Source organism: Erinaceus europaeus, chromosome X (genome assembly GCF_950295315.1).
Source record: "Erinaceus europaeus chromosome X, mEriEur2.1, whole genome shotgun sequence".
Classification (NCBI taxonomy): Eukaryota; Metazoa; Chordata; class Mammalia; order Eulipotyphla; family Erinaceidae; genus Erinaceus; species Erinaceus europaeus.
Genome location: NC_080185.1, coordinates 123,161,743 through 123,176,119, shown reverse-complemented (window position 1 = coordinate 123,176,119; position 14,377 = coordinate 123,161,743). Strand labels below are relative to the sequence as shown.

At 51.0% G+C, this 14,377-nt stretch overlaps 1 protein-coding gene across 2 annotated transcripts; it reads right to left on the bottom strand.

Moving 5' to 3' along the window:
• Positions 1 to 2,091: 2,091 nt before the first annotated feature.
• On the bottom strand, positions 2,092 to 14,223 carry TRAPPC2 (trafficking protein particle complex subunit 2). Of its 2 annotated transcripts, XM_060183040.1 has the most exons (5): positions 14,144 to 14,223; positions 7,871 to 7,982; positions 5,642 to 5,785; positions 4,664 to 4,750; positions 2,092 to 3,313 (listed from the first exon to the last, which is right to left on the bottom strand). In XM_060183040.1, exons 2-5 carry the CDS (start codon positions 7,961 to 7,963, stop codon positions 3,215 to 3,217), a joined length of 423 nt encoding a protein of 140 aa, XP_060039023.1. In that variant the 5' UTR covers positions 7,964 to 7,982; positions 14,144 to 14,223; the 3' UTR covers positions 2,092 to 3,214. The 2 variants fall into 2 exon arrangements, with proteins under 2 accessions (XP_060039023.1, XP_060039022.1); XM_060183039.1 differs by lacking the exons at positions 7,871 to 7,982; positions 14,144 to 14,223 and adding an exon at positions 7,286 to 7,863.
• Positions 14,224 to 14,377: the final 154 nt, after the last annotated feature.

Below are 14,377 nucleotides of genomic sequence, written 5' to 3'. Positions count from 1 at the left end.
CAGTTAACACTTGGGAGGAACCTTCATATATTTTATAAGAGCTCTAACTTAGCAGTTACAGTAGCCTATCCCCCCCCCCAAAAAAAAAAATCGACCCTTCATCTAAAAAACAGAATTGAATCACAGTTTAAAAGTTGCTGTATCTTTTTTCTTCTTGTCCTTCCTCCTCTCCTCTAGATAGAAAGACCAAGGGAGAGAGGGAAAGAGACCATAGTACTGAAAGTTCGTTGCAACGGGAGCCGGCTTGAGCCTGGTCACACAGGGCAAACCAGTGCGCTACCTAAAGGTCTCACGGGAGCAACGCTGTGGCGTCGTGGTGCTGGGGCCTCGTGTTTGCAAGTCCAGTGCTCTGCTCACCGAGCAACTTTCCTGGCCACAGGACTTTGCTTCTTAAGATTTTAAGTGTTTTATTTATTATTATCTGGCGCGATGGGGCTTTGCGCCAACACAATTCCACTGCCCCTTCTGGACTCGCTTTCTTAAGCTCGATTTTTTAACCAGAACAGTGCTCAGCTCTGGCTTGTGGCACCAGGGACTGAACCTAGGACTTCAGAGCCTCGGGCATGATGGCCATTTTGCATAGTCATTATCTCTTTGACTTTCTTTTTCTTTTCAAATGTAAGAGACAGAGGAGAGATACCACATGGTAGTCCAGGTCCTTGTGCATGACAAAGTGTGTGCTCTACTAAGTGAGCTGTGCCCCAGTCACATATCATTTTGATTTTTTAATATACATTTTTAATAATTTATTTATTCATGAGAAAAGAGGAGAGAAAGAACCCGGCATCACTCTGGTACATGTACTACCTGGGATTGAACTCGGGACTTCATGCTTGAGAGCCCATTGCTCTATCCACTGTGCCACCTCCCGGACCACTTCACACCATTTTGATGTATATGAGAGGAGATCGAACCTGGAACCTTTCACAGGCAGAGGTGTTTTTTTTGTTGTTGTTGTTGTTTTAATTGAGAGTGTACCTCTTGTTTAAGTAGTCAAAAGATCCAGTGACCGACCGGTCAATCGAATCTGAGAAGTTACCACTCTGGACTGTCAGCTAGGAAGTGCTGATGTGACGGAGAAGTCCAAGAGCCATATGTAGGGCGAGAGAGCAGAGCCGTGGCCCCGTCTGTAGAGTCTGGGCACTGCTGAGGCCTCCCGGGAAATGAGGGGCTATTTCATCTGGATGACTGCGAGGAGCTTACCAATTTCGTGCTGACAGGGGTGTGTGCGCTCTGCAGGGCTTGCTACCCAGGGTGCTACAATGGTCCCCATTGCCCCAGTGTTCTGGAACTTGCAGGGACATCCCCTACTGCCGTCTAAGCTCTGCTAGCTTTCTTTCCTCCTCCCAGCTGTGGTACCTGGGCTTGGGACATGCAGGAAACCAGTGCTCCCAGCTGCCAAGTTTCCTCTTAGAGAGCCCACAGCACCGCTCCACCATTCACGGGCATTCCCTCGGCGTAGCGATGCTCCCATGTGGTGCCAGTGCTCCCCCAGGATCTCACGCACGGTAAGGGATACTGTCTTGACCAGGTGAGCTGTCTCCTTCGGTCTGTGTATCTGGCAGGTCTCGCGCCCTGCCCCCGGGCTCCCTGCTGCCCTGTGCTCAAGGCTGTACCTACAGATGACCGACCCGGAGGACGTCTGAGGTCAGGCCGGCTTCTCACCGGCCTTGCCTTTAGGTTTCTTCCAAGACACAGTCATATGACATCTGGCACTTGGCTGTAGTAACCACTCATAGGTTTCTGTTACCCGTCCTGCCTCACCCTCCCAAGCCTGGAGAAAAGGGTTAGTTGTTTTCAGGCCACTGCCATAGTGCAGCTGAGCCAGGACCGGAACTGCAGGCTCCCAGCCGGCCAGCACCGCAGCTCGGATCCTGTGCTCCAGGAGGACAGGACAATAACTACCCAACAGATAGGTTTCTGGGGCTCCGCAGTGAATGTGGCTGAAGTAACCTTGGGGTTTCTAGGTGACCGTCTTTGCTGCCCAAACTCTGGCGTCTGTCTCGAGGCCATGTGAGTTCTTCAGATATCTGTTTGCAAGATTCAAACGAGTGGAGGGGTGGGCAGCACTTTATACATAAATAACCGCAATCTTGGCCAAACAAGCATCTTTATTTAACAAATCAAATAAATAGAAAGTGGAATGAAATCAGGGCAGTAACTCTACACACAGGAATACAAGAATGAACCTAGAACCACTTGCTCGAGTAGAATGGAACAATCCAAGTGCTCACAAGCTGCACATAAACAGGGTCATATGCTCTGCTTCTCAGTAAGATCCTCAACTGGTCAAAGTACAAGAGAGGCTTCCGGTCCCTTTGGTCTGCAGTGCCTCAAAGGCTGTGTGCGGATTTTACGTCCTCCAAGCTTTTCAGAAATGGTTTTCAAGTCGATCGTAACTTCTTAGTAATACAGATTTCAACAGAGTTACTTGATTTTTAGTTGACTGTCTCAGAGAGAGGAAGTATGAGAACTTGGTAGTGAGAAAATAACCCATCGCTTTGGTGGATTCTAGAATGACAGCAGGATCGCTTCCCAGTCTCAGACGGGCAAGGTGTGTAATGCCTGCCAATACAACAGCTACTAGCGTCAGCTTCTTGGCAGTGCTAAGTATACTGCCTACACATTTTTATTACAGTATCTCCAGGACGACTTAAGTGGGTGGTGGGTGTGTTGCGCAGACGCCTATCACGGGGAGATAAGAAACTGTACACATGTGACAACTGTCCTGTAAATCATTAGTTCCCCAATAAAGTGATAAAAAAATATATAACCTCGCTAGAGTATAGAAAGTCCACGTGTGTAATTATCGACTTCATTCCTTACTGCCAGAATCAGTTTTCAATCTGCCAGATCTTGACAATGACATATTGTCTGGATATAACAATCTGGCACTTCGTGGCCAAGCAAGCTGAATGTGGAAAGTCAAAAGCTTATTCTTCTCAATTTTTAAAATAAAAGTATTTCAAGATTACTGATAAAGAACTCTTCATAAATTAACACTGTTCACAAGCAAATACTGATCTGTTAACAACAGTAAGAAAGTGAACTATTTTTTTGTTCTATTTTTAAATACAAAAAGAACTAGGTTTACATAAAATTGAGACTAAAATTAAAAAGTTTCCTAGGCTACTTAATCAAGTTACTTAAAATGTACACATTCCTGAGTATAAGCCATTGTAGTGACATTGTTTATTTCCAGGTTTTTCTGCATTCAGCTTAAAAGGTGTTTCTTCCCAAGGAATTGAACTTTTCTGTCAAACGCACTCGATCGAATTGGAGAATTGGGTTCGTAAAATGGATTCATTGCAAACTAGAAAAGAGAAAGGTATCAGTGAATTTGTCAAAGTCAAAAGGCTGACCAATTCTAGGTCTCTAAAAGGAAAAGATATCAAGGACATTCAAAACATGTCTCAGAACATTTCTAAGTTCCGTAGAAAACGTCCCAGTGTTCAGTAGTGATAAGGGATTTTTTTGCCTTGGTGTTTTAATTGTGAGAATTTCTGGAGGCAGAATGCATGGCGCCACAGAAGGTAAAGCACTGCCCACGTAAGTTCACCTCCAGGCTTCCCTTGTGATTCATCACTAGCTTGTCTATTCATTATAGCTACATGGCACCATTGGTAAGACCCTCTGCCTCCATAAGCCTAACTAAAACCTGTCACATTTCATTGTTAAAGTGAGGCAGAGGGGCGGGTGGTGGCGCACCTCGTTGAGTGCACATGCTACAGTGTACAGGGACCCAGCTTTGAGCCACTGGTCCCTACCTGCAGGGGAAAAAAACTTTTTAAAAAAATTTTTATTTATTTACTTTCCCTTTTGTTGCCCTTGTTGTTTTTACTGTTGTAGTTATTGTTGTTGTCGTTAGATAGGACAGAGAGAAATGGAGAGAGGAGGGGAAGACAGAGGGGGAGAGAAAGACAGACACCTGCAGACCTGCTTCACCGCCTGTGAAGCGACTCCCTTGCAGGTGGGGAGCTGGGGGCTCGAACCAGAATCCTTCCGCCGGTCTTTGTACTTTGCACCACGCGCACTTAACCCACTGCGCTACCGCCCAACTCCCCGGGGAAAAACTTTATGAGTGGTGAAGCAGTGTTGCAGGTGTCTGTCTCTTCCTCTCTATCTCCCCCTTCCCTCTTGATTTCTGTCTCTATCCAATAAAGGTAATTAAAAAATTAAAGGGGGCCAGGTGGTAGCGTAGCAGGTTAAGCACACATGGCGTGAAACACAAGGACCGGCACAAGGATCCCAGTTCAAGCCCCTGGCTCCCCACCTGCAGGGGGAGGTCGCTTCACAAGCGGTGAAGTAGGTCTGCAGGTGTCCATCTTTTCTCTCCCCGTCTTCCCCTCCTCTCTCCATTTTTCTGTCTTATCCAACAACAACAACGGCAACAAAAATGGGAAAAATGGCCTCCAAGAGCAGTGGATTCGTAGTGTAGGCACCGAGCCCCAGTGATAACCCTGGAGGCAAAAAAAAAAAACAAAACATTTATTTCCTCAGTATGTGTTCACCTGGTGCTGAAGGCTGCCTCTTGAGGGAGCCGCCAGAGTGGTCCTGACTGAGAAACAGCTGGCCAGAGATGAAACCAGCAGTCTCGGAGTTACTCCAGTAGGTCTGTCACACTTAGAATCCCTATTACTATATTTAAAGGCATAGTACATACCTTTATGTATAAGTCATAGACGTCAGTGAAGAAGTTCTTTATCCCATCTTCTTGCCTTACGTCATGAAGCATGATAAATCTCATATGTGAAAATAATTAAGGGATAATGTTTCTCAGAGATGAACAAGAAGCAAGCAGTTGACATAGCATTCTTCCAGTTAGTCATATGCAGTATATTTTGTGATGGAAAAGTTGATTACATAAACTGGGTTAGAAATTATCTTAAAGAGAATATAATCATTTCAAGGTGGGAAGTAACTAAGTGGCCAGGAGGTGTCACGGTGGATAAAAGTGTTGGACTCTCAAGCATGAGGTCCCGAGTTCGATCCCCAGCAGCACAAGCACCAGAGTAAGGTCTGGTTCTCTTTCTTCTATCCTTCTCATTAATAAATAAAATATTAAAAATAATTTTAAAAAGGAAGGAACCGGGACCCAGCAGTGGGACACCTGGTAGAGTGCACACCTTATCATGAGTGAGGACCAAGGTTCAGATGGGGCGTAGGTTCACGAGTGCTGCCGCTGCTTCTCTGTCTCTGTCTCAGAAAAAACAAAGGCCACCAGGAGTGGTAGAGTCATAGTCCAGCCACTGAGCCCCACAGAACAGGTGGGCAATAAAAAAACTACAAAAATGAAAATTACCTTTGATATGGTTCAGATAAACCTTAGTTTTCTGTATGAAATTTGGCTTTATTTTACTCATTCACTTATGTCTTGAAAGACCAGAGCACTGCTCCACCATTTATGATGTCCTGTTTGTTTGCATACTGTGCCAGGGGTTGAACTCAGGGCCTTTCACACATGGTCTACCACGGAGCCACCTCCCTGGCCCTGAGGCTTGGTTCGCTTCCCCCTAAGTCTATGCAGGCGGCTCTGTAAATGACGGTCGTACCTGCCACTTTGAAGTCCACAGACTCAGAGCCTATGTCCCCTGCTGCTCGGACTCAACCTCCAACCTCCAATTCAGAAAGCAAGGATATGGCCTGCGGTCACGAATGCAGAAACGAACCACTCATTGAACTTGTCCACAGTCTTCAAGTACATGTTGTTGGACAGCCACATGTTCTCATCTACGAGGTCGAGGGCAGCGTGAGCTATGAACTGGTTCAGGTGACGGTGGTCGTCCTAGGTGACAGTGAGGAGCAGCTTGTTAAAATTCCCGCACAGCCTTTCTTCCTGCGAATCTCACTTTCCCTGCAGGGAATGACACTTTACTTTCTGCTTGTATTTCCTTTTTTTTTTTTTTTTTTAAAAAAAATATTTATTTATTCCCTTTCATTGCTCTTGTTGTAGTTATTGAAGTTGTCGTCGTTGCATAGGACAGAGAGAAATGGAGAGAGGAGGGGAAGACAGAGAGGGGGAGAGAAAGATAGGCACCTGCAGACCTGCTTCACCGTGTGTGAAGTGACTCCCCTGCAGGTGAGGAGCCGGGGGCTCAAACCGGGATCCTTACGTGGGTCCTTGCGCTTTGCGCTGTATTTCCTTTCTTATCCCCACAAGACTTAGAAAAGCTCTTCTGCATTTTTACATCATGTTCTATGTTTGAATGTGCTATCTATTGCAAGCTCAACAAATAGAAACAGCCAGTTACTTAACAACTAAAATGTATTCAACTATGAAGATCACTTTTGTATACTGTTACAAGAAGGAAGTTATCGAGTTCTGTAACCATTTAAGCCTATAAAAAAGGAATACAATGTTAGGAGGAGACCACATCTTACTAGGAAGATCAGAAAAGCTACAGAGAGGTGTCCTGAGCCCGGGGCAGGGCAGGGGAGCAGGGGCCTTGTGGGCGGTGGCACTGAGCTCTCAGACCACCAAGGAGGAGATGACCCTCCAGACTTGGCACAGGATTTGCACACAGCAAGGGCATCTGAGAGGGGCAGGAGGCCCGGCTCATCGCCAGGTGTGGACCATTGCCTACATCAACTCCAGGAGAGAGTCCTGTGGGGAGGGGCATTGTCCTGTGGCAGGATGAGATGGCTTCACTGTGGAGGGGGACTCCAGAATTCTTTTCAAGAAGCACTTTCCAAGGGTACCCCTGGTAAGGCCTGGATTGTGTCTTTGCCAAATTTCTGTGTTGTGTCTTAAGATCCGGCACCTTAGAAGCTAGTCTGAGTGGAAAAGAGTGAGTTAAGACGGTGTATTCTGAGAGAGGAGTGGGCCCCGGATCTATTCCAGCTGATGCATTTGTGCAGGGGGCCTCTGATCACACACACGCACACGCACGCACTCTACAGTGAGCTCGCACAGGAGAAAGGACTAAGACCAAGTCTTTCACGTGCACAGCCTCACCTGCCCCAGCCGTGGGAGCGGGAGCGCACAAAAACTTAGCGGCAGGTGCCACAAAGCAACCAGCGCTTCAGCGGTGCCCCACCCAAGGTGTCACTGAGCGGTCTGCTCGTCTGAATGTGGGGAAACTACCCAGCCAACAGCACCTGGCAGATAACATCTGCAAACACACTGCTTTCATACCTCGGTACCCCAGTCAGCATGCATTACGATGAATGTTTTGAAAACACCGATTTGGTTTTGAAGGTTGGGAGGGGCACAATAGAAACTACTGGCAATGTCCTAGGAACACGGCTAAGTACCGGAAGCTAGAAGGGACGCAGCTATCTTCACCTCAAGAGGATGGCTCTGTCCACTCCGAGCGGCCGAGTGTGTTCTTGAATAAGCTGGTTTCTCTGGACCCATTCTTGACAAAGTGGGTGGTGTCACTGGGGAGGAAGGCGAGCATCTGAGCACCGCCAGCCAGTAAGTGCAGCAAGAGGTCGCTGGAGACCGCCATGGCCTCCGGGCAGAGGGCGGGCTAGGAGCGTCTCTGCCACCGCACCCCCGTGTCAATGGGTCCAGTGCCTGTGTCCCCATGGAAAGTGCGGGTTTCCCATGGCGTGTCAAGGCAGCAACAGAGCCACTGTACGTGGACTCTGTGTAAGAAGCAGCTTTGCATAGTAGCTGACTCAGCGAGCTGGTACAGGGGAGGCCCTCAGGAGACCCCATGCTGGCAGTGCCCAGTCACGGTGCACTGAGTGAAAGGACGCGAGAGCCACTCGGGGCCCTGAGGACCTCAGAGCCAGCTTCACTTAGCTGTGGGAGGTCCTAGGTCCCACCTCTGTCCAGGTGGCTTCCAGTGCTAAGACTGTACCACACCGGCACCATTCCCACAGCACGACCATTCTTACAGAATGTTTAAGGTTCCATACGCACTTTGGATTCTGCTTTTCCAGCGGGCAAAAACTCCATCTCAAAAATAGGGTTATCGTGGTGGCCAACAATTACAAAGTAGTAGCTCCCAGACATTGTCTCCGATGAGTAATTCCTGATTAAATGAAACAAGAAACAGCTTTAGTACCCTGCACTGAACACCAGAAGTGACTCAAAGGACGTCTAGTGAATTCAAGTTTTCAGAATTGAAACCTGACATTGCAAAGGAGAAGGCGACCAAGTTTGCTGGACTGACAGTACAGCAGCACAGATCACATGGCCAGGGGCTGTCCTAGACCAGCCAGGGGCACTACTTCGTCAGGAGTTGCAAGACTCCAATATGACATCTTAAACACGACATTGTTGGGATTCGAAAGTTTGGGTCATTCAGTGCAGGGGTCCCCACGTGTCTGCTGGAGGAAGCTGGGCTTCATTTAGGACTGCACCAGTTAGCGCCACACCAGTGCCTGGCAAAACTAGCAGGTGCTGATGGGAAGTGGTTGGCCTGCCTTTGAAAGTGTCAGGACGGACGGCAGCCTCTGAGGAAGCTGCAAACAGCTTGACTCCTCGCCATTTCCACACGAAGGAGCAGTGCTGAGGCAGCACTCTGCAGACAGTGCTGTGTTGGGCCTCTTCCTGCCTTTGCACACACAGGAGCCTAGGGTAGACCTCTTCACACACTGGGAGGAAGTTGTGAGTTCTGGAGAAGGCGGAAGAAATCGTAATCCAAACAGGAAGGTGTTCTGGGGCATTGGGAGTTCTTGGGACTAGAGCTAAGAGGTTTCCTGACATACACGGAGAGGTGGAGAAAATCATTGCTTCTGTGGCTTGCCTGGCTAACTGAAATATGAATGGGTGGGCTTATTTCATGCATGCTGACCAAAGTGAGGAGTGAGTCTGGCGCTGCCATGTACTAGCAGCGTGGTCACAGGCATGATCCTGAGTTGCCCAGTGCCAGCCTCCTCATTAAGCAGAGCCATGGTAGCTCCCCGCTGCTCTGCCTATGAGGGCCACACAGCTAACTCGAGCAGCCCCACGTCTGGCTGCAGGAAGGGATCAGCAGTAACATCAAGGCCGCAGGGGCACGTGGAGGTGTGGGGAGCCTGGTTAACTACAATGTTCAGACTCGGGGAACAGATGACTGCGGGGTGTCACCAAACCTCTCTGGGACTTGTACTGCTTCACAGAGCACATGCGACAGAAACAGAAAAACCAGAAATGCACTGCCCAAGACCACTTGTGTAAAGGGCACAGCTGGCACAGCCAGTGCCGAAACTGGACGGCCCAGCTGTGGAGGCAAGATGGACAGGGGGTGGGCACTCTGCAGCCTGCCTGTCCTTTTGGCATCCGCTAAGGGCGCTGTGGGCCTACAACAGGCAGAGGTGAGCAGCTGCCACAGGGCCGCCTGGTCCACAAAGCTGACAATACTCAACACCTGGCCCTCTACAGGAAGAACCGGCCCTTGACTTAGGGGAAAGATGAGCAAAAGGCCGAGTCACAGGCCTGTGATAAGACAAACACAGGAGAACTTGTTGGGATTCTCAGGGGAGGTGAAGCGGGCTAGAAGCTTGAGACTCTAGGGGAAGAGGGCCAGGACATCACTCGCTGTTGCTCAAGTAGGGGTCACAGCTGGAGTTTGCTGAGCAAGAAGCTCTTTCTTCAGTGTGAACATCTAAGCGGCGGCCGCAGCAGAGCAGCATGTGGCAGAGATGCTGTCTGTCTGCCCCCCCCCCCCCACACACACACACACACACAGCCAACAGCAGCAGCACACTCACCTGGTGGGGAGTCTGAGTGGAGAGGAGCACAGTGCCAGGCACAGCAGGGGCTACGCACAGGGGCTGAAGGAAACCCCTCGAGCAGCGCAGCTGGGCAGACCCTGAGCTGCCAACAGTGGGATTTCCGAGCAGCTGAGGAGGAAGGACTGCAGCTCGGATGGGCCCCGGCTAGCGGAGACAGTGGACAAGCTCAAGAGGCAACCTTGGGAGGCTGGGGCCACACTCCTCAGGCTGGGAGGCTCTCTGCCTCGGAAGACTCAAGGGCTTACTGTGCCGAGGCAGCAGGCAGCGGCGAGCCTCCAGTGCAGGGTAGGAAGGTTGGAGCCTGCGCTGTCCCCCAGGGGCGGCTGCTGAGCACTGGGGTCTGCGGAACCGCACCTCAACTTCATTTCATGTCTAGGAAGTAGCCGCGTGTGGCTAGTGGTCTCCACTGTGGGCAGCGCTGCTCTAGTTCACTCAGGTCCAACTCTGCTCCCTCTGCCCTCTGCTTAGAACTCTGCCAGGGCACACAAATGGGATCACTGCTGTGTTTGTGTCAGCTGCGGCTCTCCTCCCCTGAACCGGCCCGAGGACATCCCCAAGGAAGAGGAGGGCTGTGTCAACGGGGAGTGACACAGCCTGGCACTGGGTTAGCCCAGAGCAGAACGGACGATGTGCCCAAGTGTCTAAGAGGCGTTCAGACCAAACAGCAGGATGACTGCACTATCTGCCAAGAAGGGAAGAAGGAGGGTGAGGAGGGGCATGCCAGCATGGGGAGGGGGCAAGACGGAGGCCCACCATCACCACCAGCTTTTGGGCCCCTCCTGCCTTCAGGATCCAGCTAGCTTCTGTGGCAGATGAATTCAGGTAATTCATCAGCCAAACTGAGGCTAGATAGCCACTGAGAACCACCAGGTGGGCCCAGTGTGAACACAGCCCTTCCAAAGGGGGCGGGGGACGCCTATGGGAAATGGGGGGGGGGATGGTCACACGGGCGCTAAGAGGAGGGAGGAGCAGGAGTGCAGGTGACCTGGAGAAGGCGCAGGGCCAGAGGCAGGTTCCCCAGCCTCCTCCTGAAAGGAGGCGGCAGCTGACAACGGGGTTGATGCCTGGATTTAGACCCATGGGACCACCAGGTGAAGGAAGGTGCCCTTTTGTTGGTGGCGCATTGCTGTGGGAGCAATAGGAAAGGAACACAACGGCAGAGGCAGAACCGAAACAGCCACAGGAGAGAAGAGGAAACGAGGTGTTTGAAAAGTCCCTCTGTGGAGACCGGGGGCGGGGAGGGGGGCTTGACTAGTAACATGGTTTCAAAGCGCTGTGGAAGTGGGGAGGGGGGCCAAGGGCTGCATCCCAGCACCACCCAGCACCCCTCACTCGTTCGCGCACCGCCACTTCCAGGAAGGGGCTGTGGCTGGACAGTGTGGGTGATGCCGGTTACGGGGTCGGATTAACCTGAACACGGAAAGAACCAGCTGAGAGCTGGGAGCGGAGGCCCTGGGGTCTTGGCGTCTTGGAGGACTGGGTGCAGGAGGGCTGAGAGCACCTCTATGAGTAAGCAGAATAAGCTTCCTCTACAAGGAAGGTGCTACTGGCTGAGGGGGTCTAGGACCCCCCACCTGTGGGGCAAGCAGTATCTGTCCAGGCTTAAGAGCAGTTTGTCCCCAAGAGCTCCAAAGCTGCCACTTCTGCAAGCTCAGTTGTCAAAAGCCAGTGCAGTTCTGGACTGCAGTGAGAGAAGACAAGCTCATCTCAGGCCGCCTACTGGATTCTGGGAGATGCATTCTAAGAGGATCGATACCTCTGCAGTGAGTGCCCGCTGGGGGCAGGAAATACTCTGAAAGCCAGACTAGAGTTACTGGAGGAACTGAGGCTGCTGACGGGAAAAGGCCTTTTGGAGGGGGTAGGCTAAGGTGCTGAAATGCTGGCCAACAGCAAGAGGGCTTTACAGGACTTGGCAAGCGGGTCCTCTCCCCGCTGACAGGCAGTATTTTAATGATGGGGCAGTGACTGCCAGGAACTTGTGCTGCGACTCTGAGGCTAAGTGAAGTTTGCAGAAAGGATGGCTGAGGTGAGAGCATGTGCGTCTGCTGTGCTGGGAAGAGGGAGCGTCTACGCTCAGTATTTGCTAACCTTGGACTAGCCAGGTGTGTTCCAGACTGCTGCTCCAGGGGTCAAGCCTAGGATTGCATGGGACTGCAATCCTATTTGAGTCAAGATAATCCAGAACTTATTTCTTGCTGCCAGGGTTACTGAGATTCTACCAGCTCTGGTGGTCACTTCTTTTTTAAGTGGATGTTTTTAAAGAGAGTGTTACATTGGGGTGGGGGTGGCGGTGGCGGGGAGAGGGAGAGAGAAACAGAAAATAGCACTGCTCCACTGCTGGTGAGTTTCCCTGTGCAGGTGCTTCCATGTGGTGATCAGGGATGCAAACCTGGGCTCTTTTTTTTTATTATTAGATATTTATTTCTTCCCTTTTGCTGCCCTTGTTTTATTGTTGTAGTTATTATTGTTGTTGTTATTGATGCCGTTGTTGTTGGATAGGACAGAGAGAAATGGACAGAGGAGGGGAAGACAGAGACGGGGAGAGAAAGACAGACACCTGCAGACCTGCTTCACCACCTGTGAAGCGACCCCCCTGCAGGTGGGGAGCTGGGGGCTCGAACCAGGATCCTTAATCTGGTCCTTGCGCTTCACGCCACCTGCACTTAACCCGCTGCGCTACCGCCCGACTCCCAAACCTGGGTTCTTGTACATAGTGAAGTGTGTGCTCTACTAGGTGAGCTAGTTCATGACTCTTAATCCAGAACTTTCTGACAACTGAAGAAATACTGGGCTGCCCAGTGAGATGATTAATGCTTCCAGCCACTGTCACTAGAAGTATATGCACAGGGTGGCTAGCGGCCCAGCAGTGCCAGAGCGCGGGCTTGAACTCAGTAGACATCACGGTCCCTTCCAACTCTTAAGGACTTTAAATTGCAGACAGGTGCAAGGCCAAAGTGGACTCCTGTCCCAAAGCCTCCAATTCCTGGAGCGAACCTTCCTATGGTCTCCTCAGAGGCTGTCAGCAAACTGCTCGTGTTGACAGCAGCTTTTTCAGTCGCTCCATCAACCTGGGGCTGCAGGACATGGCTAGAGCACTTAGCACCACACAGCTGTTCTCTTGCAAGATGTCGGCCTACTGATACTGTTAAGCTGTAGCTCTGCCTCCCAGGGAGACAGATGATCCTAGCTTTGGGAGAGCATTTACCCCATTAAACTTTGCAGCCAAAGCTGTGCACGTATGAGAGGCTGTGCACTCTAGACACACATGGCTAATATGTAAAAACAAGCCATTGGACTTGAATGGCATTTGTAATATACTAACACCTTGCTAAGACACAGTTGCCATCATTTCACTAGTCTCAGAAGAAGCTTTTGTGCCTCTCATCTCCGGGATCAAGTGCCAGTACTCAAAACCCAGTGCTGTGCCGCTCCCGTCTTTTCTGAACATTACTGTCCCACCTCTACTAGGGATGACTGATATTTTTCCCTCCCCCATTTTATGTCACCTCCTTCGTTTTTGTCCCCAAAGTTCTTTTTCTCTCTCTCTCTCTCTCACTTCTCACTGACTCTATATGCAAACCTCACCCACGTTTCAAAGACCCCCTGGAATTATTTCCGAACATCAACCTATAGACTCCCACCTCCTGTGAGGTCCTGTCACTCTCTCTGCCTCATGAGTATTCAAAGTCATTCACTGACTGTCCTCTTCAGTCCTGTGCACAAAGCAGCCAGTGACCCAATTTTGTCTTCCTAGAACTTAAGAGACTTTTATATCCACAAGGCAATAGTCTGGAGTCAGACTAGAGTTCTCACTGATTCCCAGAAGAGCTTGAGCTTTATCTGTGTACTTCCCCCTTGTCTCCAATGCTCTCCTCCCTGTTTACCACCTAAATGCCGTTCTTGTCTTGGTGAAGATTCACTTTTGTCACTACTGATCTTGCCCCTTCCACCGCCCGCCGCCTCCTAAGCTCTTTGCCCCATTACAGCGCATCCTGCTGTCACCCGCTCCGCTGGCTCTAATGTTCTCTGCTTTCTGAGGCCGGTGCCTCGCTTTTCCAGCTACACGTAACTAAGCCACTTAAGTATTCGGGGGCGGGGGCTGGCTCATCTTCACCTTCCCAGCAGCTCGGGCACTCGGCGGTGGACACTGGGTTTAGCACATCCACTTGCGATCAGGGGTGATCTGCCCCGCAGAGGACACCTGGCAATACTTAGCAGCATTTCTAATGGTTGGAAATAGCAGTTGGGGACCAGGGACGCTGCTGCCCATCCCGTGGAGCACAGGGCTGACCGCTCCGGCAGCGCCCTTAGGGGCGCCGGGTGAGCGGAATGAGCTGAGCCGGTTGCGGGCAGGGAGCCAGCCCCCAGCTGCCGGCAGATGTGCAGCCTGGGCTGTGATGGAGAGACCGGGACCGCTCCCCACGTCCTCCCCCCTACTCCCTACCTTACCCCCCCTACCCCGCAGCATCCCTACCTGCAGCAGCGACCCTCTCACAACTCAGGTCCAGCCCCAGCAACGGAGCCCAGCGCTCCGCAGCTTCCGTCAAGATTCCCTGGACCGGTCCTCCCGCGAGACTCCGCCTTCATAGTCTCGCGTTACTTGGGTGGAACTTGTGGGCGGAGTTACACCCTGCGCACGCTCAGTAGCTTTCCAAACATGGAGGAGGAATCGGCTTGGCAACCCTCCTCTGGGGGCAGAGTCGACGCT

Excerpts from the sequence above, each read along its gene's own strand:
- TRAPPC2 (XM_060183039.1), bottom strand. The coding sequence starts at position 7,663 with ATGGGGTCTCCTGAGGGCCTCCCCTGTACCAGCTCGCTGAGTCAGCTA. Across the intron at positions 4,751-5,641 it reads CTGCATTCGTGACCGCAGGC|CATATGAGATTTATCATGCT; the intron begins CATATCCTTGCT and ends TAATTATTTTCA. Across the intron at positions 3,314-4,663 it reads TCTATGACTTATACATAAAG|TTTGCAATGAATCCATTTTA; the intron begins GTATGTACTATG and ends TCTCTTTTCTAG.